The 27,142-nt window shown below is 45.2% G+C and overlaps 1 protein-coding gene across 7 annotated transcripts in view; it reads left to right on the forward strand.

Annotated features, from left to right (window-relative positions):
• Positions 1-27,142, forward strand: part of STYXL2 (serine/threonine/tyrosine interacting like 2) — a 122,015-nt gene that overhangs the window by 11,585 nt on the left and 83,288 nt on the right. For 6 of the 7 annotated variants that reach the window (XR_012154161.1, XR_012154159.1, XR_012154157.1 and 3 more), the window contains exons 5-8: positions 1,040-1,081; positions 2,131-2,258; positions 4,054-4,108; positions 4,240-4,381. Coding sequence is in view for 4 of the 7 variants with exons in the window: in XM_073304744.1 (XP_073160845.1) it covers positions 1,040-1,081; positions 2,131-2,258; positions 4,054-4,108; positions 4,240-4,381 (367 nt within the window). In the remaining 3 variants the exon portion in view is untranslated. Of the gene's footprint in view, positions 1-1,039; positions 1,082-2,130; positions 2,259-4,053; positions 4,109-4,239; positions 4,382-27,142 lie in introns of those variants that run through there. The other variant, XM_073304751.1, reaches the window with a different exon arrangement.

The following is a 27,142-nucleotide window of genomic DNA, read 5'->3' on the forward strand; positions in this document are numbered from 1 at the left end:
ACTGCAAAGAGTTACAAAAAGATGTCGCAAAACTGGGTGAGTAGGCAACAAAATGGCAGATGAAATTCAGTGTTGATAAATGCAAAGTAGTGCACAGTGGAAAACATAATCCCAACTATACATATAGAATGATGGGGTCAAAAGTAGCTGTTACCACTCAAGAAAGAGATCTTGGAGTCATTGTGGATAGTTCTCTGAAAACATCCACTCAATGTGCAGCGGCAGTCAAAAAAGTGAACAGAATGTTGGGAATCATGAAGAGAGGGATAGATACCGTAATAAGGCAGAAAATATCATATTGCCTCTATATGAATCCATGGTATGCCCACATCTTGAATACTACATGCAGGTGTGGTCGCCCATCTCAAAAAACATATATTGGAATTGGAAAAGGTTCAGAAAAGGGCAACAAAAATTATTAGGGGTATGGAACGTCTTCCATATGAGGAGAGATTAATAAAACGGGGACTTTTCCGCCTGGAAAAGAGACGACTAAGGGGGGATCTGATAGAGGTCCATAAAATCATGACTGGTGTGGAGAAAGTAAATAAGGAAGTGTTATTTACTCCTTCTCATAACATAAGAACTAGGGGTCACTAAATGAAATTAATAGGCAGCAGGTTTAAAACAAACTAAAGGAAGTATTTTTTCATACAACGCACGGAGAACCTGTGGAACTCCTTGCCAGAGGATGTTGTGAAGGCCAGGACTATAACAGGATTCAAAAAAGAACTAGATATATTCATGGAAGATAAGTCCATCAGTGGCTATTAGCCAGGATGGGCAGGGATGTGTCCCTAGCCTCTGTTTACCTGAAGCTGGGAATGGGTGGCAAGGGGTGGATCACTTGATGATTACCTGTTCTGTTCATTCCCTCTGGGGCATTGGTCACTGTCGGAAGACAGGATACTGGGCTAGATGAACCTTTAGTCTGACCCAGTATGGCTGCTCTTATAGCACAACGAGGTATTGTTCATTATTTAGAGTTTGTATATCTGTTTCTTGCTTGATAATGTGTATTCTCTCTGCCCTCTTGCAGGAGTGGTGCCACGTGGCTTTCGGTTTCATTGTCAAGCAGCAAGTGAGTATTGGAGGAGGAAAGGGGTGGGATACAGGGTTTGGAAGTTTCATTGGCTTGTGTACACCAGTCCTTTAAACGTTTGCCTTGCTTGTGAGAAGTGATGCTTCTCTAAGAACTATGCATCTTGCGTCCAAGAGAGAGATGGGCACTAGAGCAAACTGCCTGAGGGATTTCTTAATGCTGTGTCTTCCATAGACCATAAACTCTTCTTTGTGAATAACTAGTCATTAAAGAACCTCTGACACTTCTAATTAATGATGGTGTCTTACCCAAACGTCCATTGTGGGTAATCATGTTCTGTTGGCTATGATCTGCCCTCCCACACGGAATTCCAGTTAGCTTCAGTATTTCTGTCCTAAACGACTGTGTAACTTCAGTGCATGATGTTTCGTAGCTGTCGTTTCCATCTCTGAGGTGGCTGTCTTTCGGTGGTGGGTAAAGCATCTCCCCCGTGTGTGTGCGCATAGTTTGTAAAAAATAAATAAATGGATAAAAAAAATACACTGGAACCTTGTTTTTTCCCCAAACTGGAAGATGCTAATATAAAGTATCATTATTAAAGAGGAACCTCTAGAAATACAAACCTAATACTTCTCCATGCAGCATTGACATTCAGCAAGTAAAGTATTCCTACAACCCTGTCGGTTGGCCCTCTGTACTATTTTAACTTCTACTGCATTGTTTTTACCTTTCCCTTATATTACCATTTGAGCAGTGTTTATAGATTCCAGTTAGTGGACTTCCTGTCCCTACACACACTGCTAATGGACACAGCTCCTGCCTCCCTTTATCAAAATACTTGGGTAACTCTCTCTTTAAAGCAGCGTAGGGCTCTCACCTCAGATCATCCCAGATCTTTGGGGAAAATAAGTAGGTGCATGTTAAAGGTGAGGTTCTGGTGGGTGCATGAATCTTGCAGATTTTACCTGTGGATGGTAGGTAGGACTGGGAATGGAGAAAGCAGTGCGTTTCTTTAAAAAATTTAAAAAAATTTTAAAAAATGGACTGCTCATATCCCATTTTTCTCTCTCCTCATTAACCTCTATTAGGTGATGCCACTCACAAGATCCCCATCTCTGGTTTTGAGCTCTCAAATGCTGGTCACCCTGTTGTGTTACGTGAACTTTACGCGTTTGTTCAGCCAAACTGCAGCAGATGGCCACCTGTGTACTGCAAGGTAGAATCCAGCCCCGTCCAAGTTAGGGCAGCCCTTCAAAACACACAGTCCTATTGTAGTTGCCAAAAGAAGCCTTTATAGCAGGGGTATGCAAGCTTTTTGGCCCGAGGGCCACATCTGGATGGGGAAATTGCATGCAGGGCCATGAATGTAGGACTGGTGCAGGAGGGAGTGTGGGAGGGGGTGTAGTGTGCAGGAAGGGGCTCAGGGAAAGGGGTTGGAGTGCAGGAGGGGTGCAGCGTGCGGGAGGGGGCTCAAGGCAGGCATGCAGAAAGGGGTGCGGAGTGTGGGAGGGGGCTCAGAGCAGGGGGTTGGGAACTCGGGGCAGGGGGTTGGGGTGCAGGAGGGATGCGGGGTGCGGCGGGGGCTCAGGGCAGGGGGTTGGGAGCTCAGGGCAGGAGACTGAGGTACAGGAGGGATGTGGGGTGCAGGAGGAGGGTGGGGTGCAGGAGGAGGCTCAGGGTTGGGGGTGCAGGAAGGATGTGGGGTGTGGCAGGGGGTTCAGGGCAGGGGGTTGGGGTGCAGGCTCCCTGCCTGCCCTAGCCCCGTGCCTCTCCTGGAAGTGGCCGGCACCATTTCCCTGTGGCCCCTGTGGGGGGCAGAGGGCTGCGCGTGCTGCCTTTGCCTGCGGGTACCTCCCCCGAAGCTCCCATTGGCTGCAGTTCCCTGTTCCTGGCCAATGGGAGCTGCAAGGGGCGGTGCCTGCAGGTGAGGGGCTGCAGGGATGTGGTGCCGGCCACTTCCGGGAGCGGTGCAGGGTCCGCGGCGCCACAGGGGTGGCAATCCTGCAGGCCAGATCCAAAGCCCTGATGGGCCGGATCCGGCCTATGGGCCGTAGTTTGCCCACCCCTGCTTTATAGTATGGGTGGGGAATCTTTGGCCCACTGCTTAATTTAATCCAGCCTGCGGCAAGTCTCTGTGCCGCGGGCTGGAAGCCCCAAGCCTCAGTGCCCCCCGTGGGGGTGGAGCCACAAGCACCAGCTCAGCCCGCTGTGGGGGGAAGGCCATTAAAAGTCCGGTCAGCTCCGCGCAGCTCCCGGAAGCGGCTGGCATGTCCCTGCAGCCCTTAGACGCAGGGGCAATCAGGGAAGCTCTGCATGCTGCCCCCCAGCGCTGGTTCCACAGCTCCCATTGGCTGGGAACTGTGGCCAATGGGAGCTGCGGGGGCGGGCCGCATTCACAGTGCAAAGCCTCCTGGCCATGCCTCCACCTAGGGGCTGGACATGCCAGCTGCTTCTGGGAGCAGAGTAAAGCCAGGGCAGGCAGGGAGCCTGCCTTAGACCCACTGCGCCACTGACCAGGAGCCACCTGAGGTAAGCGCTGCCCGGTCGGAGCCCACAGCCTGAACCCCTAGCCCCAGATTGGAACCCCCTCCCGCACCCTAATTGCCTCCCAGAGCCCGCACCCCCTTCTGTACCCTAATCCCCAGCCCTGAGCCCCCTCCCGCACCCAAACTCCCTCCTGGAGCCTGCACCCTGAACCTCCTCCAGCACCCCACCCCTCTGTCCCAGCCCTGAGCCTCCTCCTGCACTCTAAACCCCTTGGCCCCTGCCCGGAGCCCCCTCCTGCACCCCAAACCTCTCATCCTGAGCCCCACCCCAGAGCCTGCACCCCCAGGCGGAGACTTCTTTTGAGACTCAGGGAAAACTTTCAGGAAGAGTGACAGTGGCTTTGTCCAAGAACTAAAGTAGCTGGAGAAGATGGTTTAGGAACGGCGGGGGGCAATAACTAAACTCCACTCCATACCTGTAGTTGTGTTCTGGAGCATGTGACAGTGAAACGTTTTTCTCTCTAGTCTGATGATTGGTACAGAGTCAACTGGTGTCTGAAATGGATGGCTAAGGAAGCAGGTGAGAAGTAAATTTTTTAAGACTGCAAGGAGTCTTAGTATCTCGGCAGCGTCTCCTCTGTCCCACCTATATTTGTCAAAGTTTCTGCCATTCCTTCTCCTCTTCTTGACTCGGCCTTCTCTGAATAACAGGCACTGAGAACCAGCTGGAGCTTCTCAGTGTGGAAAACCTGGTGGTGGAACTGTACCAGCGGAAACTTGGAAAGGAGCCTTCCAAGACCTGGGTGCGCAACCTGCTGGATGTCTTCATGTGGGATTACTGCAGTAACACTAGGTATGGCATTGGCTTATTTCCTTATTTCCTGAACAGGGAGATGTTATAGTGGTAACTATCTGTTAGCCAGATGCTTTAAACTGTCCCTCAGTGCCCTGCACACATACACCTTTCTTACTTCAATGTTAGGTTAGCTGAAAACTCTAGTCTCATCATTAAGGCTGGTCCTCCTTGGATCATAGCTCAGATGTGGCTGAAGGAAATGCGCTCTTGGACAGTATGTCTCTGAATTTTCAAGTATAAGCATAGATTTGAAGGCTGTGAAGCAGAGGCTTGTGGGTTTGACTTGAGAGTGGAAAGGGGTGAGGTGAGAATACTTCCATGTGCTTGTGTTTGAAAGAGAGAATCTCAAAATACGAATATCTTTGCTTCTTTGAAGTTCACAAATCCATTAAAATTGCACTAAGAAAAGGTTTGGAAGAATGTTTGCTTCATTAATAATCCATTGAATTATAGTAGTCAGATGTTTTTATTTGTACCCCATAAATTAAAATACAGGAAAATTATCGGAATTATACTGCTGGACTGTACATCCATTTCTGTCTGTCAGAATAGTTTTTGTTTATTTTAATAGAGGTGCTTAGATTAGAAATCAGAGCCAGGTTCTTTTGTTTCATCCATGAAAATCCATTGACTTCACTGGGTTTTCATGGATATATCTGAGCAAAACACCTTATATTTGAATAAGATTCAGTTGTAGTATATTTCTTGCCTTACGTTCATTTTCTGAATGTGTATCATGGACAGCAAAGATAGGCTCCTTAGTTTCACTTTCAGGTTCTCATGCACTAGCACAGTGCTGCAACATCTGGGCTGCAGATGCTGCAGGGGAAGTTTAAAGTGACACTGTTAATTTACTTCTGACATTTTACGTGCTATTGTTATAGGTAACAACTAAGACTGTAAACTTTATAACTCTAAGATTATAGGAGAGAAATATCTGTCTGGTTTTGAGAGTTTTGATGGCACTCTGTATAGTCAGTGTCACTGTTTCCTTTGTATAGTCATTTCCACCTGTTTGTGTGAGTCATTCACACACCAACAGGAAAAAGAAACTGTCCTTAAAAAATAAAAGGGGCGGGGGCGGGAAAGAGAAACAGGTATAGTACCAAAAAACTACTTTTAAGTCTTTAAAATTAAAAAGACTTCAAGTGGATGGTTTTCCTTAAATTCCACTCTTCTTTTCTTTTTTAAGAAGAAAGAGAAAATGTCTATGAGGTTTTATAAAACTACAACCTGTTAGCTTGGGTCCCTAAGTTTACATTTAGTTATGTGACATGGTCCCTTTTTAAAATTTAACCTATGTTACTTTTGGGCACCAAGACTGTGCCAGGAGTTTTCTAGGTCTGATTTTAATTACACTGACTAGGAGAAAGGGAGGTTAGCATCAGCCAACAGGTTTCTAATCCAACTAGATTAATTATATCCATCTAAATTAAGGGTGTAGTTTTGTTTCTATTATGAACTCAGAAGAATTTCAATCTGCACTTAGGTGCAAGTGGCATGAAGAGAATGATATCCTGTTCTGTGCTTTAGCATCCTGCAAGAAAACTGCGTGAGTACTGTGAAGGGGATATGTCTGATATGTTGCAGACAATCCTTAGCTTCTGGACTCTCTAGCCCTGTGCATCTGGCTTCTCTTCTCCTCTGAGGAAAGTTGTTCCCAAGTTGTCTTTTTCTAATGGCTTCCTTATCTCTGTAGGTATTTCTTCGTTAGTGTCTCTTATTCTTTTCTGTAATCTGAATATTAGCAACATGATCATAATATAATGTTACCCCATGGTATCAGTGCCTGCATAGACGGAGTTTGACTTCTATATTTGTGGGGGGCAAGGGGCTTAATACTGTTAATAGGTATAGGTCTAACTTCTGGATTTATCAATTGTTAGTGGTTCTTAAATTAGTGTATTTGAAATCGCAAATACAGTTTACATTCAGTATTTAATCACCCTTAATGTTTTGTTTTGACTTAATTATTTGCCACATTTACAAGCTGCCACTTTAAAAATTAACATTTACATAAAAACAAATTCTTGACTAAACAGAAATAAGTACTTTCATGTAACTATGAATTATGTCTCCCTGGTTTTAGAGATACGTAAATGTGCAATGCACACATCAAACAAATCCATTGGTAAAGCCTGTCCCCTTTGCCCATCTGCCTAAGCACATTCCACTCATATTTAACTTTTCCTGTTCACTCTATCACTCACCTGGGCTTGACACAGTCAATGCAGTAACTGCGCAGACCCTTGGGAAGCAGCTCAGATCTTGTGTTCATTTGCTACAATGTTAGCGGCGCTGATTAGAAAGTGGCTCCGATGTCTAGATGCCTGTGTTTCTGGTTCAAGTCTCTTATTGTATAGGCTAGTAAAATTGAAAAGGCCCCTAGCTGGAGCTATGCTGTGAGGCATCAAGAACTGCTCTCCTGCCTTCCCCTTGCGCAGCCCAGGTGGGAATACCGACCGGGAAGCACCAAGGCCCTCGCGTCACCGTTCGCCACCCCAGATGTTCCTCCATGCCCCCTAGGAGGCTGGGGGTGGGGGCAAGTAGCAACACCAGGCGCCCTGTGTGTCCAGCTCAGTTTCCCCACCTGGGCTGTGCTGAGAGGCATCAGGAGCTGCTCTCCTGCCCACCCCTTACACAGCTCACATGGGGAAACTGACCTGGATGCACAGAGCACCTGGTGTCACCACTTGCACCCTCTTCCTCCCCATCCCCACCCAAACATTTCTCCGCAGGGAGGAAGCAGGGCCAAATAGAAAGGCGCTGTGCTTTTTGGAAGTAAAAGTAGGGGTAATTTAGGCAAATATTTAAATTTTAAATATTTAAATAATTGCATTATCTCCCCAACAATTGGATATAGTAGCAGTCTTCCTGTTCAAACTGATTTAATAATGCAGTGCACCATTAAACAGTCATGTTTCATCCTGGGTGATGGGGGCAGTGATTCTTGTAGCTTCATGTATAATTTTTAAAGAAGATTGGCCTTTTTCTGGATGAAAGGATGATAGGATGTAGTCCTCATATCTTACCTTCCCTCCCCCCCCACCTCAAAGTATTGGTGATAGCAGCTATTCCTTCTGTATGTCTTTCACTGTAAAGAGGGGTGGGGCTATGCTGCCTTTGTATATAAGAAATACAGTACAGAATTCTTATCAGAACTCTTTTTTTTCCTTTGCTCAATGTAGTTATTGCATCAGTAACACTCTTGCAGGCGTGTATGGAGTCTCGCTCACAACAGCTCACCTACCTCTGCAAGACTATGAGTCCAGCAACAACATAAATCCCAAGATGGTGGTACTGGATGCTGGACGTTTCCAGGTCATCTTCTTTGAATTTGTGCTGAATTATTTAGGCTGCTATGACTGCTCTTTTCCTGAAGGGGGCCTGGTTTCTTCCTGGGGCAGTGGAGTTGACCTTCCAGTGTCAGATTGGCTATATTCACTTTTACAGCCGGTGACATCCTTGTTCATAATGCACAACGGATATTTGGAAAGCCAACCAGGAAAGTTCTCCACTAGCTGACTAGACATCTTTCTGAAGTTTGTCCCAACCCTTTGCTACAAAAGCTCTGATCTGACTATGAGGTCCTCCAAAATATGCCGGCACAAATGATTCTTCTAGAATAAGAGGCAGGGAGAATTAACCTGTTTAAATCCTATGCAAATAGGCAGCCAGATATTCTGTCTTGCCTAAATCTTTACCCAGCACCCTTGGGTATCGTGAGTAGGTGTGGTGGATGCTATGTGAAAGAGAACACTTGTCTGTTCTGAAAAGGGGGTTTGAATTTTTTCTGCTACAGAAGCTGAGGGCTCAGAATCCTGGTTGTAATCGATACTTCAGTTCTCCAGTTCAGAAACAAGGTGCTGCCTCTTCTGCTGGTGAGTTTGAGACTTTCAGATTTGCGAAAGGAAAGAATGAGAATAAGGTCTTTATCAGATGACTGTGGCGCTGTCGTCCTCTGCCCACCTCGTCTCTGGATACAGTAAATGGCCAGATCGTCACAATACCTCCCTTGGGTGGTACAGCTTCAGCTCATTCATGTATACAGTTGTAGATTTGATTGAACTCCTAATGTCTGACCTTAACCAGATAAGCCAGTGCCAGTTTTACTGGAAAGAATTCCCAGAGCCAAAAAGGACTCCTCCAATTCATTGTGTTCAACACTCCTCGTGTGCTGTTACCTCCAGCTTCCTGCAGCTCTTCTTTCTCTCAGCATACACCAGGGTTGAGAGAGGACTTCCTGTGGGTATTTGGGGTAGGGTTGTCTTCCCAACACATCCTGTTGTATAAAAAGTACAGTACATACAAACTCAATGAATACTTGTTGCAATGTGACTTCCATTATAAACTGGACTCCTTGAAAGTCTGCCTTTTGGGGGCTAAAACATTGTTTAGTTGGTCAGAGCCCAAAGATAACATTTATTTTATGGAAAATGCATCTGCTCAGGTACTTCTGAGTTAAGTGAGCAAGGGAAACAGATCTTCTTCCTAAGCCACAAAGTATGACATTTGTACAAGGGTATCTGAAATGTCAGATCATGGCTAGTCTTCAGTGAGGGCTAGTAGCTGTGAGTTTGCAAGAAAAACAATTTAAATAGTCTTTGTTTAAAATCTTTTTTACTTCATATACAGTCTTGCTACATTTCAAGTTGCAGTATTGTGGAGTTGGAGCAAACACTCTTTACTTAGCTCACAAAGAAGGGATTTCTTTAAACTTTTTTGGTTATTTTTATTAAATCAGTAAAAGAAAAGCAAAACAACTGAGAACTTTTCCTTTTTATAAATACTCTTGGCAGTATTAACCCACATGTACAGCATGTACTGTGCCAAATTCTGCTCTAGCTCCGTATAATCCCACTAAAGGCAGTGGTTTGCTTGGAGCAACAGGCAGTGGACCAGTTGCCGCTTTTCAAGTTCAATAGCTGTGTGCAATGTGGGTGGACTGACATTGGTAGGAGAACCTAACTCTTGCCTTTCCAGGCTCTCTGTCCTTAAATGCTCAATTTTAAGATTGCTCTGATGAAGATTTACATTTAACTTGTAACTTTACACAAACGCTCAGACATCTGAATACCTCATAGAAAATGTGAAAGGGCAAAAAGCTTCCATCAAACTAAGTTTCCATACCAACCTAAAGAATCCTATTAGCAGCAAGATAGTTGTCAATAGCATGTTGCAGCTTGGGTCTGCACCCAGGATGAAAGCTGCCGTTCACTCCTCCCTCAGATCTGGTCTGTCAGCTATCTGCAAACTCTAGCAGACATCACTGTCTCAGCACTCTGTTCACACTTTTAAGGATGGTTTCCTTTACATCCATAAAGGCTAGAGAATTAGGCTTTGTGTACCTCATTTGCCCTGTTTCCAGCCTGTGATGTGGCTGCATTGATGCAAACCCCTAGTGTAGATGGGATAAACTAGGACTTGCTGTGTTGCAATTTACCACTGATTGAAACTAGAATAGACCAGTACCCATTAGGGATTTGAGTAAGGGCAGTCAAAACAGTGACTAGACTTGATTCAATCCTTTGTGTAGACCAGGCTGGAGTGGGGAGGGATTTTAAACGAAAATTTAGATTCTGGAGCACAGGATGGCAAACAGGGAAAAATACCAGTTCTTTGAGCTGCCTAATCCAACCCCTGCACTAAAACCATAAACTAAAAGTCCTGAGCTTTTTCCAGAGGGACGTCAATGATGAACTTGGTGTACATTGAGGACAGCATTTCAAAGTCCAAGACTCTGCCTCTTGGTTAGGTCAATCAAACGGTGCAGCCCCACTAGTTTGCAGCTGAAGCAAGGGGACATAGGACAGCAGATCTCTTGAGTTATGAATGTTTTAAATGCTGATTGACTTCAAAATATACTGGTTAATTTCATAGGTGAACATCCCTCTGGAGTGACGTCGCCATATAGAACAGGCACCATGCGAGGAAGAGGAATCACTCGCTTGCTGGAGAGTGTCTCCAGACTTTCCAAGTCCTCCAGCAACTGAAAGCCCACCCGGCCTCCTAACCTTACCAGGAGAACTGCACATCCTGCTCTTCCCTATTCCCATGGTAGTCTGGGACTTCACCAGATTGCCATTGCTTTGTCTGACCCTGTATGCAAAACCCTAAAATACATTCCCCTTCCCTTGACCCAGTGTAACAGTTCCCCTAGAATAATGACAGACCCATTGACTGGAGGGAATTTTTCTTTCAATTAGAAGAAAATCCTGGTTTTATCTATAGAACTACTTATTTTGAAGGGAACTGGCAACTTCTTGCTCTCTTGACTAAATGCAGTCTTTTGGCTTTTCTTTTGTTAGGTAATGGGAGGAGAAGTGCAAGAAAGAGAGGGTGATGGTCAGTAACTGCATGTTAAACATTCTTCTGGTGGTTAATGTAGCATTAAACATGTTGTTTGAATGATTTAGTTCTTTAATCTCCCTCTCTCCGTGGTTTCTTTCCGACCTCCACCCCTCTGTTAGATGTTGGCAGACAGTCGTCTCCACATATAGCCATATAACAGGGCTCAGCAACCTTTGGCCTGCGGCCTGCCAGGGTAAGCCCCCTGGCAGGTCGGGTCAGTTTGTTTACCTGCCACGTCCACAGGTTTCGCCGTTCCCTGCTCCAGGCCAATGGGGGCTGTGGGAAGTGGCGGTCAGCACGTCCCTCGGCCCGCGCTGCTTCCCGCAGCCCCCATTGGCCTGGGACGGCGAACTGCGGCCAGTGGGAGCTGCGATTGGCCGAACCTGTGGATGCGGCAGGTAACCAAACCAGCCCACCAAGGGGTAGCCCTGGCAGGCCGCATGCCAAAGGTTGCTGATCCCTGCCACATAAAATAACATGAGGCTGGGAGGCATTCTAGTGCTGAAAGACTGGGTGGGAGTGTCTCAAAGGGGTACTGCCTTAAATTCTTCATGAGTGGAGGGATGGATTGAATAGTTGAGTTGGATTGAATAGTTGAGTTGGGGAAGTAAATAGACTAAAATACTTGGTGGAAGAAAATCTTCCTTTTGTCTTATAGTTACTGTGAAAATATGGTAGGAGTCCTGTTTTCATGGTCTGTTGGGCATTGACAATATGCCAGGGCGACAGGGGTCTTGGCTTTTCTGTGTAGCTGTGCTGGCAAATACTGGTGTTACAAACTGTATCGTCAGCTCCTCAAATCTTGAGGTTCATAACAATGTAGTATAACCCCTCTCTTCAAAAGAATCCCAAACCCATTAGTCTGTTGTACATGTCTGCAGGCACAATTTCAGACTCCTAGCAAGGCTGGAGTGACTGCCAACTATTAATATTTTGGACTTCCTGTAAGAATGAGAGTAAATGTGGAAACTGGGATGCTTTATCACATTTTGCTGGAGAATTGGATGCCAAACCTCTGGGGGGGAAGGTGTCTTAGCAGTTTCCTGAAAAGTTGTCTGTCTTCTGTAAATTATTTTTTTTAATCTTGCATTTTGAGGCAGTTGCCTGTGGAAATAAACAAGTTATTTTTTTTTCCTTTAAGTTCATCTGAGCTGCTTCACAGTTTACTCCAACTGAAGTTGCCAGTATGTGCTAATTCCATAGCAATTAATGGTGATGTTACAAAATGGATTGCGTCCCTAGTAGGAAGCAAAATGCAGATGAGTTAGCTCATTCCATCAGGCACTTAAGAAATCTTTAATGTGCTTACCCTTATAAGGAGCTTAGATACCACGGTGATAAGTGCGGGATGAGTGCCTGGCTAGGTATTGTTTCATCTGGAAATTAACTTCAATTGTATGGAGGCTATCCCTCCAATGCACAAGATCCCTGAACTGCCTTGATACAGCCTACCTGGCAGACCAGCCTGTTTGCCCGTGAAGCTTCCTCGGATGATTCCAAAGTCCATGACTCCTTCCGTAGAGGCCTCCCTTCCATTTGACTAGTCTCCCTGTTTCCAGTATTAGTGGTGAACTTTCACCAGGTAGGAGACCAGAAAGCCTTTGAAACTGAGTTTTTGGCAGTGAAGTATCTGGAAATATTTGATGTGATCATTGTGAAGAAGAAACAAGACACCAGTCATCAGTAGGTGACGCTAAAGGTTTGTGTCTCTTCAGAAAACTTGAAGTGGTGATTACATTGTAGTTACGCTGGTCCAGATGTTTTTTAATGAAGACAAGCCTTTAGGCTAAGATTATACTTATGAACACCACTGCTCCTCCCCTTTTCCCTCAATTCACTCAAAAATTTTGATAATCGTTTGGCTGTTTTGAGAATTGAAAGTTGCAATAAAGATGTGTTTTGGTTTTGATTGTTGCTCATGCAGAAGACAGTGTATTTCTCTTTATTTAAAAAAAAACAAACTTTCTTGGTTCATAGCATCTGTTATAGCAAGCCCACAAATTAAAGCAATGAGTAACACTAATGTGCTTATTGGCATGACATCTAGATGCTGTGACAGTTGAGATGTGGCTGCACAAAAAAAACAAAAATTCAGAGTTAAGATTCTCACAAGTCTGCTTCTCTGCATCTTTGTGTTACAATAGTATACAAATTATACAGTATACATGTATACACCATAGGTAGTGGACTGTAAACTCAAGACAGTGACTGTTTTATTGTAGTGTCCAGCAAAATGAGCTGCTACTGTAATACAAATATTAAAATGCATGTCTTTAACAGTGTTTTACACTTAAGATGGATATAGTACACTTTCCTTACTACTGTACATGTGTTGTGTAAAGGAGGATCCTGTTAATAGATGTGAGAGGATGTAGTGAATGGTCCCATTACATCTGGAGCTCTGATTTCCTTGCTTCCCTCTAGCTTGAAATTTCAGCTTTTCAAATTTGACTCTTGCATTTATGTGATGGGGGAAGGTAGTTGTGTCAACTAAACCACAATCAGTATGCTTTTTATTTAAAAAAACTATGCTGAAGGTCACCATTATATATAGTCTGCTAATGCACAGACTATTGTAATTGTAAGAAGCAGCAGGTCTTTATGAACTTTCAGTCATCTTGTCATGGAAATGTATTGGGGAAATAAAGAACAAGGCAAAGGGAATATAACATCTAGGAAAAGTTTGAGTGCTAAAACCTGACTGCTTTAAACGTTGTTCTTCACCATGTGTAAAGTACATGCTTAATATTGTGTGGGCGTGTGGATGTTCAGCCTCTACACAAATTAAACTGTCTAAGTGTCTCCCCTCCAAAAACCACCTTTAATTAACTTCTTTAGTCAGACCTGACTCATTGCCCTCCTGCTAATATGGGTTGTCACTTGGCTCAGTCTAGTGACACTGATGGGTAAAAATCACCGTCGTTTAAGCTAAGGCTGTATCAAAGAATTTACAAAAAGAAAAGGAGTACTTGTGGCACCTTAGAGACTAACCAATTTATTAGAGCATAAGCTTTCGTGAGCTACAGCTCACTTCATCAGATGCATATCGTGGAAACTGCAGCAGACTTTATATATACACAGAGAATATGAACCAATACCTCCTCCCACCCCACTGTCCTGCTGGTAATAGCTTATCTAAAGTGATCATCAGGTGGGCCATTTCCAGCACAAATCCAGGTTTTCTCACCCTCCACCCCCCCCACACGAGAGTGAATTTGTGGGGGGGGGGGTGGAGGGTGAGAAAACCTGGATTTGTGCTGGAAATGGCCCACCTGATGATCACTTTAGATAAGCTATTACCAGCAGGACAGTGGGGTGGGAGGAGGTATTGGTTCATATTCTCTGTGTATATATAAAGTCTGCTGCAGTTTCCACGATATGCATCTGATGAAGTGAGCTGTAGCTCACGAAAGCTTATGCTCTAATAAATTGGTTAGTCTCTAAGGTGCCACAAGTACTCCTTTTCTTTTTGCGAATACAGACTAACACGGCTGTTACTCTGAACCCTGTCAAAGAATTTACTCTACCAGAATAAGTTGCTTAGTCAAGTGTTAGAGTAGCAGCCATATTAGTCTGTATCTGCAAAAAGAACAGGAGTACTTGTGGCACCTTAGAGACTAACAAATTTATTTAAGCATAAGCTTTCGTGGGCTACAGCCTACTTCATCGGATGCATGCAGTGGAAAATATAGTAGGAAGATTTTATATACACAAAGAATATGAAACAATGGGTGTTACCATACACACTATAACGAGAGTAATCAATTAAGGTGAGCTATTACCAGCAGGAAAGGAAAAAAAAACTTTTGTAGTGATAATCAAGATGCGCCATTTCCAGCAGTTGACAAGAACGTGTGAGGAACAGTATGGGGGGGAGTAAACATGGGGAAATAGTTTTACTTTGTGTAATGACACATCCACTCCCAGTCTTTATTCAAGCCTAATGTAAAGGTGTCCAGTTTGCAAATTAATTCCAATTCAGCAGTCTCTCATTGGAGTCTGTTTTTGTAATTTTTTTGTTGTAATATTGTGACTTTTAGGTCTGTAATCAAGTGACCAGAGAGATTGAAGTGTTCTCCGACTGGTCCTCAGCCTGGACCAGTCCACACAAGAGATCCACTTCCTGGACACTACAGTGCTTATATGCAATGGTCACATAAACACCACCCTATACCAGAAACCTACTGACCATTATACTTACCTACATCCCTCCAGCTTTCATCCAGACCACACCATATGATCCATTGTCTATAGCCAAGCTCTACTATACAACTGCATTTGCTCCAACCCCTCAGACAGAGACAAATACTTACACAATCTCTCTCAGGTGTTCTTACAACTACAATACCCACCTGCTGAAGTGAAGAAAGAGATTGACAGAGCCAGAAGAGTACCCAGAAGTCACCTACTACAGGACAGGCCCAACAAAGAAAGTAACAACGCCACTAGCCGTCACCTTCAGCCCCCAACTAAAACCTCTCCAGCACATCATCAAGGATCTACAACCTATCCTGAAGGACGACCCATCACTCTCACAGATCTTGGGAGACAGGCCAGTCCTTGCTTACAGACAGCCCCCCAACCTGAAGCAAATACCAGCAGCCACACACCACACAACAAAAACACTAACCCAGGAACCTATCCTTGCAACAAAGCCCAGTGCCAACTGTGCCCACATACCTATTTAGGGAACACCATCATAGGGCCTAATCACATCAGCCACACTATCAGAGGCTCGTTCACCTGCACATCTACCAATGTGATATATTCCAGCAATGCCCCCTCTGCCGTGTATATTGGCCAAACCGGACAGTCTCTATGTAAAAGAATAAATGGACACAAATCAGATGTCAAGAATTATAACATTCAAAAACCAGTCCGAGAACACTTCAATCTCTCTGGTCACTTGATTACAGACCTAAAAGTCACAACATTACAACAAAAAAAGTAAAACTATTTCTCCATGTTTATTTCCCCCCCCCCCCCAACACTGTTCCTTACACGTTCTTGTCAACTGCTGGAAATGGCCCATCTTGATTATCACTACAAAAGGTTTTTTTTCCTCTGCTGGTAATAGCTCACCTTAACTGATCACTCTTGTCACAGTCTGTATGGTAACACCCATTGTTTCATGTTCTCTGTGTATATAAAATCTTCCTACTGTATTTTCCACTGCATGCATCCGATGAAGTGGGCTGTAGACCGCGAAAGCTTATGCTCTAATAAATGTGTTAGTCTCTAAGGTGCCACAAATCCTACTATTCTTTTAGTGAAGTATGACATTGCCCTCTGCTTGCCCATACAGAGGTATTGGCCAGAGAAACTACTATTGTCTGAGAGTTATGAAAATAGAGTGAATGGTGCCTAATTAAAGTATAACTTTACAGTTGTTGATATAATGGGCACTTATATTAGCAATCAAGGCATCTTCGAAAGAACTTGAAAGGAAAAATAAAAGTGGCTGCTGTTTTAAAAGAAAGCATGTTCTTGTAGTAAATGGGAGAAGTTGCCCTTGTACAAGGGAAGTTAATGCTCTATTCTGGTAACGTCTGAATGTTGCTCAGACACATTTTTGACTTGTCCACCCACTCTTACCAATAAGCTTTGAAAGAGAAATCACAGTAGAAGTTCCCCTGGGTCACTTCCTTCCTCCCCTCAGCTTCAGGCCAGGAGGTCTTTGTACTATGCAATAACATGACGGATGTCTCGCATACTCTTGGTGTAGATGTAGCAGGTTTTGATTAGTTGAGTTTGTTGAAATGTTACTTTGTAACACTTTACTAACAGATAATGGGGCACATCATAGAACCACAGTGAAACAACTGGCAAAACATTTCCAAAACAGATGCGACAAACTAGTTTTGCAAAATTTGTATGTAAAGATGATAGTTTGTATACACGTCCATCCACTTGTAGGCCACTGGACTTTATGTAGGATATTTTGTATTCAGTCGATAGGGTGCAGCCATACTACTGCTATAGTTCTGATCTGATATGCATAAGTGTGGAGGAGGCAGTGGTAGTGCAAATTTTCCTTACACAGCCCTTCTAGTATATCTTGATCTATCCTAAATGAACTATCTTTTAGAATGAAAGGAATTTGTCTCCATAGTTTGTCCACTCTCTGGCTTTTTCGAGGAGACTGCTAATCCCACTGTAGGTGCACATGGGCCTCATGTACGTGATTATGAGAATCTTTTGAACAGCAGGGTCCACTGGGGCTGCATAAGCGCCCTATGCCGCCTCATGCTCCCATGCCAGTGCATGAAGGGTGGAACAGCTGCGACCCTCACTCAGTTCCCTCTTACCACCCACAGCAGCAATGTAGAATGTAACAAGTGCCCTCTGTTCTCAGCTACTACTGTCCTGAGGCTTCAAAACCGGTCTCAAAAAATTGTGAAGAACTTTACCTTTTCCACTCCTTTAAATTGGATGTTTCTGAAAAAAAGTACTACTACTCTTAGGTAACCCCTTCCCATCCCCGGCTCATACACTCCTCCACACAGTGGGGTAAGGAACTTTGTGCCAGCCACCAGACGTCATGGTGGACTCTAAGCTGTCAGGTTTCAAACTCTGCCCATCCTGTGATGGGCTCATCTCCCTTATGAACAGGAAAAGTTGATGCCTGTTTTGTTTGGGGGAGAGGGACATCCCAGACAAGTGCTCTGTGTGCCAGACTTTCTCCTTGAGGACTTGCAAATCTGGGGATGCTCAGGTTACATCTGGTAGAGACATGAGACTTCTCATAAACATCCTGGATCTCAGAGACATCAGGTCAGCCAGTATGGTGTTCCTACTGTCCTCCAAAATTCCACAGTACAGATGATGATAGCATAAACAGATAAACATGATAGACAGATGTTTGATAGATAAACAACGAATTGTCAGCTCAGCACTCCTGTCTTTGGAAGCCATCAAGCTCTGGACATGGGGCTGCCAACATGGAGTAATCCCAATGGCTCTTCACCTCCTGGGAGTCAACAGTGACCTGGCAGACTTCCTGAACAATCAATGACCAATCATGAGTGCTCCCTGCTGAGATCCATCATAGACCCAATGCTCCTTCTGAGGAGGATTGCCGTGACAGACCTGTTTGCCACCAAAGACAAGTCCAAGTGTTGTTTAGTTTTGAGCCCAAGATCGTTACTAGATGCCTTCCTTCTGCAGTAGAACAGAAGCCTCCTCTATGGCTTTTTGCTGACTCATCTGATCCCTAGGGTGATATCCAAAGTCAAACGAGACCAAGCCATCCATGATCATTGTCATAGCTTCCTCCTGGCCAAGGCAGTTTTAGACTTGTTACTGAAGTCCATTCACTTATTCAGGTCCCACCCTGCTGAGACCTGATTTCAGAGCACTGTGGTCAGATACTTCATCCAAACCCACAGTCACTACATCCGACAGCCTGGATGTTGGCTAGTTGAATCAGGGACTGTTCTTGACAAGTCCAGGAAGACCTTGCCCAAAAAGATTTACTTGACAAAATGGAGGAGGTTCTCAATATTGGTGGCCCCAACATAGCTTGGATCCTTGGCAGGCTGTGATGCTGAAGATCCTCAATTATTTGCTGTGCCCTGGCTTTTCATTCAGCTCCGTTAAGGTCCCCCTTACATGATCTCCGCTTGCTATCTGCCTGTGCTGTTGTGCTTGGTCTCTCAGCCAACAATATTGAAGTTCCTTAAGGATCTTGATATACTTATCAACCAGTCAGAGAACCTACTCTCACATGGGACCTCAACATTGTCCTCTTGACACGCACCCTTCCAACATCTGTCAGAATGGTCCTATTTCATTTTACTCTGAAGACGAAGATGGTCTTCTTAGTAACTGTTGCTTCAGCTAGGACAGTGGATGATCTCCAAGCATTTATGGCCGACCCCCTCTATACCATATGTTCACAGGGACAAAGTGTTACTGAAACCTCTCCCTAAGTTCATCCCCAACATGATCTCAGAGTTTTTTCTGAATCAGTCAGTTTACCTGCTTGTTTTCTTCTCAGAACCCCACTCAACACCAGGAGAGAAGTTTTACAAGCTGGATGTTTCCAGAGTCTTACTGTGCTGTATTGACAGAACAAAACTGTTCAGGCTGTCTCCCCATTTGTTTCTCCCTCATTCCGAAGTCCAAGCCCTCTTATCACAAAGGACATTGAAGTGGATAATGCAGTGTAGCTCAGAGTGTTACGACTTGGTGTACTCCTTTTACGTTAAGGCTTAAGTAACATCCTCCCCCTGCTTCAGAAACGTGCCAGTTTTTGAAATCTGCCAAGTGGCAACACAAAATAGTAACTCATTGAATTTTGTCAAACATTATGCAATGGACTTAACTACCAGGGCAGATGACAAGTTTAGAAGAGCAGTACTACAATCAAATTATTGCTCAATGGATAAAGCTAAAACACTTCATTCTCCCTATTTAGAGGGGATACAGCTGCTGGTTGTATTTGGTGGGATCCAGACTGGCACATACTTGAAGAAAAAAGAACTGTTACTTTCCCTATAGTAACTATGAAGCATCAAGGTGTTTGTAATCAGTGTGGATCCCACAATCTGTACTCCAGCACTGCTTCTCATAGTCAGCTGTCATGGGCTTCTGTGAGGGAACTGAGGGAGGGTTGTGGCCACTTTGCCCTTTATGTCCTCACACAGGAGCACAAGGAAGCAGAGATGTGTGTGTAGCATGGATCATAGAATCATAGAATATCAGGGTTGGAAGGGACCTCAGGAGGTCATCTAGTCCAACCCCCTGCTCAAAGCTAAATCATCCCCACCAGGGCTTTGTCAAGCCTGACCTTAAAAACTCCTAAGGAAGGAGATTCCACCACCTCCCTAGGTAACGCATTCCAGTGTTTCACCACCCTCCTAGTGAAAAAGTTTTCCTAATATCCAACCTAAACCTCCCCCACTGCAACTTGAGACCATAAGTCCTCGTTCTGTCATCCACTACCACTGAGAACAGTCTAGCGCCATCCTCTTTGGAACCCCCTTTCAGGTAATTGAAAGCAGCTATCAAATCCCCCCTCATTCTTCTCTTCTGCAGACTAAACAATCCCAGTTCCCTCAGCCTCTCCTCATAAGTCATGTGTTCCAGTCCCCTAATCATTTTTGTTGCCCTTTGCTGGACGCTTTCTAATTTTTCCACATCCTTCTTGTAGTGTGGGGCCCAAAACTGGACACAGTACTCCGGATGAGGCCTCACCAATGTCGAATAGAGGGGAACGATCCTGTCTCTCGATCTGCTGGTAATGCCCCTACTTATAAATCCCAAAATGCCATTGGCCTTCTTGGCAACAACGGCACACAATTGACTCATATCCAACTTCTCGTCCGCTGTAACCCCTAGGTTCTTTTCTGCAGAACTGCTGCCTAGCCATTCGGTCCCTAGTCTGTAGCGGTGCATGGGATTCTTCCGTCCTAAGTGCAGAACTCTGCACTTATCCTTGTTGAACCTCATCAGATTTCTTTTGGCCCAATCCTCTAATTTGTCTAGGTCCCTCTGTTTCCTATCCCTACCCTCCAGCGTATCTACCTCTCCTCCCAGTTTAGTGTCATCTGCAAACTTGCTGAGGGTGCAATCCACACCATCCTCCAGATCATTAATGAAGATACTGAAGAAAACCGGCCTGAGGACCGACCCTTGGGGCACTCCACTTGATACCGGCTGCCAACTAGACATGGAGCCATTGATCACTACCCGTTGAGCTCGACAATGCAGCCAGCTTTCTATCCACCTTATCGTCCATTCATCCAGCCCATATATCTTTAACTTACTGGCAAGAATACTGTGGGAGACCATGTCAAAAGCTTTGCTAAAGTCAAGAAACAACACGTCCACTGCTTTCCCCTCATCCACAGAGCCAGTTATCTCATCCTAGAAGGCAATTAGATGAGTCAGGCAAGCCTTTCCCTTGGTGAATCCGTGCTGACTGTTCCTGATCACTTTCCTCTCATGTAAGTGCTTCAGGATTGATTCCTTGAGGACCTGCTCCATGATTTTTCCAGGGACTGAGGTGAGGCTGACTGGCCTGTAGTTCCCAGGATCCTCCTCCTCCCCTTTTTTAAAGATGGGCACTACATTAGCCTTTTTCCAGTCGTCCGGGACCTCCCGCCATGAGTTTTCAAAGATAATGGCCAATGGCTCTGCAATCACATCCGCCAACTCGTTTAGCACTCTCAGATGCAGCGCATCGGGCCCCATGGACTTGTGCACGTCCAGCTTTTCTAAATAGTCCCGAACCACTTCTTTCTTCACAGAGGGCTGGTCACCTCCTCCCCATGCTGTGCTGCCCAGCGCAGCAGTCTGGGAGCTGACCTTGTTCGTGAAGACAGAGGCAAAAAAAGCATTGAGCACATTAGCTTTTTCCACATCCTCTGTCACTAGGTTGCCTCCCTCATTCAGTAAGGGGCCCACACTTTCCTTGACTTTCTTCTCATTGCCAACATACCTGAAGAAACCCTTCTTGTTACTCTTAACATCTCTTGCTAGCTGCAACTCCAGGTGTGATTTGGCCTTCCTGATTTCACTCCTGCATGCCCGAGCAATATTTTTATACTCTTCCCTGGTCATTTGTCCAATCTTCCACTTCTTGTAAGCTTCTTTTTTGTGTTTAAGATCAGCAAGGATTTCACTGTTAAGCCAAGCTGGTCACCTGCCATATTTACTATTCTTTCTACACATCAGGATGGTTTGTCCCTGTAACCTCAACAAGGATTCTTTAAAATACAGCCAGCTCTCCTGGACTCCTTTCATCCTCATGTTATTCTCCCAGGGGATCCTGCCCATCAGATCCCTGAGTTTGTCAAAGTCTGCTTTTCTGAAGTCCAGGGTCTGTATTCTGCTGCTCTCCTTTCTTCCCTGTGTCAGGATCCTGAACTCGACCATCTCATGGTCACTGCCTCCAGGTTCCCATCCACTTTTGCTTCCCCTACTAATTCTTCTCGGTTTGTGAGCAGCAGGTCAAGAAGAGCTCTGCCCATAGTTGGTTCTTCCAGCACTTGCACCAGGAAATTGTCCCCTACACTTTCCAAAAACTTCCTGGATTGTCTGTGCACCGCTGTATTGCTCTCCCAGCAGATATCAGGGTGATTGAAGTCTCCCATGAGAACCAGAGCCTACGATCTAGTAACTTCCATTAGTTGCTGGAAGAAAGCCTCATCCACCTCATCCCCCTGGTCTGGGGGTCTATAGCAGACTCCCACCATGACATCACTCTTGTTGCTCACGCTTCTAAACTTAATTCAGAGACACTCAGGTTTTCTGCAGTTTCATACCAGAGCTCTGAGCAGTCATACTGCTCTCTTACATACAATGCAACTCCCCCACCTTTTCTGTCCTGCTTGTCCTTCCTGAACGGTTTATATCCATCCATGACAGTACTCCAGTCATGTGAGTTATCCCACCAAGTCTCTGTTATTCCAGTCGCATCATAATTCCTTGACTGTGCCAGGACTTCCAGTTCTCCCTGCTTGTTTCCCAGGCTTCTTGCATATGTGTACAGGCACTTGAGATAACTTGCTGTTTGTCCTGCTTTCTTAGTATGAGGCAGGAGCCCTCCCCTTTCGCATTCTCCTGTTCGTGCTTCCTCCTGGTATCCCACGTCCCCACTTACCTCAGGGCTTTGGTCTCCTTCCCCCCGGTGAACCTAGTTTAAAGCTCTCCTCACTAGGTTAGCCAACCTGCTTGCGAAGATGCTCTTCCCTCTCTTCGTTAGGTGGAGCCCGTCTCTGCCTAGCACTCCTCCTTCTTGGAACACCATCCTATGGTCAAAGAATCTGAAGCCTTCTCTCTGACACCACCTGCATAGCCATTTGTTGACTTCCACGATTCAACAGTCTCTACCCAGGCCTTTTCCTTATATGGGATGGACATGGCTATTCAAAAGATTCCAGACTTGTGCACATGAAAACCCTGTGCTCCTAGAGCAGAGGATACGCACTCACAGCAGCCTCTCAAAAAACCACAGTTACTGGAGGGCGACATTTTTACTGCCCCCACTTCCAGAATCAAAGCAAAAGTGAAATGTTTCATCTCCCATGGTGGCTAATCCCCTGCCCTATCCCTAAGTGTGACCTTTCCACAAAAATAAGAAGTTTGGAGCAGTTAGATTACCGTATGTGCATGAAATTGAGCTTTTTTAATTTTTAGTCAAGGTACATAACTGACAGGCATAGAAATGGTTTTGTCAGCTGAATAAAAGTTTTCCATCCTGTATGTGCTAGCTGAAGGTGCAGTGTAATGGGGCTGAGAGAATGAAAGAGGAATGAAGATATTATCTAGACTTGGATCCCTGCATAGTCTCCCCTCCCTCCGCCCAAACCCATCCTGAAGTAGGCTGCTAATTTTTAATAAAGTAGCTTAATATAACTAAAAAAGCAGTGAATGCTATTATTAGTCCAACCCCATATTATCTCTGTTCCCTCACTTTTTCTTAGTTCTATCTTTGAAACTCTGGCAAGCTGCTGTAATTACCACTTTCAAATGATTCTCCAGCCCCCCACAGAACAGGTGAAAAGTAGGCAGGGAGATTACTTCCAAATTCCCTTATGTGGGGACATGCACATGTGGTGTTAGTCCTGATGCACCCTGAATTAGCTTTGGTGGTTTGATCACCATACTCTGAGCTTCCTCAGAAGATAGTACAGCAGTGTCTATTTCCTAGAACAGATGTATGAGTAAATAGAACAGTAGTGCTGTTACTATAGCAACCAGCATTGTGAAGTAATAATGCTAACCCTTCTGCAGCTGGCCAGTTCTGAAGAGACCACCACTCACCCTGGACTTGGTCATTCAGGGCTCCCTCCATTCCACACACCCCCTCCGAAACAGATCTGCGGTGTGGTGCTGGATTTCAGGGAGGGTCTCCAGCAGCAGGACAGGACTTCTGCCAGGAACAAGTCCTGCCTACCACTGGAAAGCCCTTTTTGATTCCTGGCATGTACTCCTAATATGACTCAACTTCCTGTTGATGATCTTCAGTCTGAGTCTTGGGCCCAAGTGGGGAGGGCACATCTGGGAAGAAAATTACAGCACTGAGTAGAGGAAAGGAGAGGGCTGGATAGGAGAGGAGGGTTAATATGCCAAAGGAGGCTACAGTAAGACCTGCAGTAGTTTGTGGGAGACAGTGATTTTTCCAGTGGGTACAGCATAGGATGAAGAGTCAGGACTCCCGTCTCTTAAAAGTATGTCTACACTGCAATTAGACACCTGTGGCTGGCCCATGCTAGCTGGCTTGCAGGGCTTGGGCTGTGGGGCGGTTTCATTGCAGTGTAGACTTCTGTGCGCAGGCTGGGTGAGGTGGGAGGGTCCCAGAGCTCAGGCTCCAGCCTGAGCCAAAATGTCTACACTGCAATGAAACCACCCCACAGCCCAAGCCCTGGGAGCCTAAGTCAGCTGGCACGGGCCAGCTGCAGGTTTTTAATTGCAGTGTAGACATACTCTAAGGGAGCTATCCAAAACTTAAACACTGTAGCAGTTAATTTTACTTGTTTACCCAGGTCTGATTGCTAATGTGTGTTTAGCAGATAGCCATGTGGTGTGCAGCCCGTGCTCTCTTCACAGGCTAATAACGAAGTAAGGATTCTGATGTATTTGCGTGAAGCAACAGGGATGGGAAGGGAGAGAGCAGATCTGTCAAGCTGCACCAGCTTGAATGAGGGACACTTTTTCATTTTAAATGTCACAGGGAAATTTGCAGTAAAATCCCTGTCATGTCTAAGTCCTTTTTAAAACTGCCTTACTTTTAAGTCCCCATGAGAGTTTCTCTGCCCACCACATCATCGCCCCCAAACAAGTGAGACTGCTGGGCAGGACTGTAGGAGGGAGGCCCAAACTCCTCTAACCATGAATATACTTTACTTGGGTGACACAAGAAATGGCCTTGCAGCTGAAAGTTGGGGTACTGTTAGGAGAAGGTTGTTAACGTTACGTTAGTTTTAGTGTGCTTGGTGAAGGAACGCACACATAGTAATGAAGCATTGCTGTCTCTGTTCCACTTCGTCCCATTTGAGCAGCAGATTGTAGCACTGCTGCAGATGGGGAAACAGTTTGGTGGGGGCTTGAGTATTTGTAAGCTGGCTCTTCCTATACCTTGCACAGAAAAATCGTGTGTGTATCTTCCGGTGTGTGTGAGTCAGGCATAGCGGAGGGTCCTGAACAAGTTGTACCATATACCCTTTGGGGGTTAAAGAGGAGTCTAGATTCTGGCCCGTTCATTCATTACCTACCTCATTGAGAGGCTCACCAAGGGAGACAATGGCTATTTGTCTATGCATGGAGCTAGGGCTGTGATTCCCAGCGCGTATAAACATACTTCTGCCAACTCTCACTGAGCTAGCCCGCTAAAAAGAGTAGTGTAGTCCCAGTAGCACGGGCAGGGGCAGCAATGGCAGTGGCTAGCCGTCCTGGACCCTGTTGGTATGTACACGGGGCGGCTAGCCCATGCTGCCACTCGCAGTTGCTCGTGCTACTGCAGATACACTACTACTTTTAGCACTAGTTTGAGAGCTAGTGAGAGTATGTCTGGGCAAACTTGGAATAACATTTCTAGCTCCAAGTGTAGGTGTAGCCAATGAGTACTAAGTAAGATAGTGAGTTTACAGATGTAATATACCACCATTAAGAAGTGAATGGTGTCTTTTTCTCCTCCCCCTCCCAAAATACTATTACTTTTTTAAAAAGTGCTGTATATTGGGGGCATAATGCAGTTCCCAGGGTTCTGTGTTTCGTAGCCAAAAAGCCCCTGAGAGTATGAGTAGTTAGGAGCTTAACTTATGTCAGGAGGAGGATGTTTAGTCACAGAGCAGCTGGGGAGGAAGCTACGGATTTGAATTGAAGGTATTTCTGGCTGGTTGAGCTTTGGCTTGCTTGAAACAAATCAGTTGAGAAAATATATACTGCCTCTCTCTAAAAACAAGTAATTCCACAATCTTAGTTCTATAAATAAACTTATTGTGAGGAATAATAAACCTAGATTATCTGAGCCTGCAGTGTGCTATCCCTTGGTTTATTTCCTAGTGTAAAACTGAGATTACAGTGTCACTGAATGTAAACAGACACAGTCCTAGATTTAGTCCTGTTACAGTTGCTCATGATTCAGGCTATGATTTTGGCACAGGTATTGTATTTTTATTAAAAGTCCTGGAGAGGACGTGGGCAATAAACAATAAATCATGGAAGTCCAGAGTCCCGCCACCCAGGGCTGGAGCCCAAAGCCCTGCTGCCCAGGGCTAGAGCTGAAGCGCTGCACAGTCCCTGACCGAGATCAAGTTGCGGAGGTCTCATAAAATCATGGAATCCGTGACCTCCATGACTGACTCGTAGCCTTACTCGTGATTCATTTTTTGCTTAGTCATCTGGCAACTAATATGGAATTTATTTTCAGCATCTTGAACAAGTATTGCTGCTTCTGTGAAATCTTGCTTAAAAATATGATCTCAGAACTGTGACGTTAGTTTCTTGTGTGGCTGGTTTCTGCTCACTTCAGGCAAAGCATTGTTAGTGCGGAGCAGAAGCTAAGAGCAAGAACATGGGAAAAGAAATATAGTAAAGTTAAACTATTTTAAAGGCTAAAACTACCTTGTGTCCAAGCAGCCACAAATATACTGCTGGCAACTGTCTTGCTCTTCTGTTGAGTTCTCCAGTTCAGAACCTGCATGAGTGAGTCCACACTAGAGCCGAAGGGCCCTCTTCAGCACAGGGAGACAAATGGACCTATGTGATAGGTTGGCTGGCCTTTAAGGGGAGTCAGGTTCAGCCTTGCTTGTGATAATCAGCTACCGTACCAGCTGATCCTCCTCAGCTGGGGATCAGATGGACTTTCATAATCATTGGACCCAACCGAGAGAGCGAGGGGTTTGCACAAAGAGCTGAGAGAGCAGAGCACTCGGTGAAAAAAGTTTTGGAAGGGAGTTTACATCCTGGGATGGTCCCTGATGGTAGAGGACAGCAGGGCTGAAGGAGACTCCTAAAAGTGGGACTGAGACAGTGCCAACTCCCAGGCAGATTGCCTTGGAGTTGAGGATCCAGACTAGGGGTAAGATTCCAGGGAGACACCCTCTGAGTCAGTGTTCTGCAAAAGAACAGAGAAGTGGGGAGGACCCAGAATGGATTAAAAGTTCAAGCTTGGGGGGGTACAGGGGAGAAGTTGTTTTTGTTGTGTTGTGATTTGTTTCACGTTTGAGTTGGTTAATATGTCTACACAGCAACTAGACGCCCGCAGCTGGCCTGTGCTGGCTGACTTGGATTCGGAGAGTCTTGGAGTGGGAGAGTCCCAGAGCTTGGGCTCCAGCCTGAGCCTGGAACTCTACTCAGCAATGAAACAGCCCCACAGCCTGAGCCCAAGTTGGCTGGCACAGGCCAGCTGTGGGTTTTGCTTTGCTGTGTAGACATACCCGAAGAGACTCCAGGAAG

Source organism: Lepidochelys kempii, chromosome 1, assembly GCF_965140265.1.
Source record: "Lepidochelys kempii isolate rLepKem1 chromosome 1, rLepKem1.hap2, whole genome shotgun sequence".
In the NCBI taxonomy this organism is placed as follows: Eukaryota; Metazoa; Chordata; order Testudines; family Cheloniidae; genus Lepidochelys; species Lepidochelys kempii.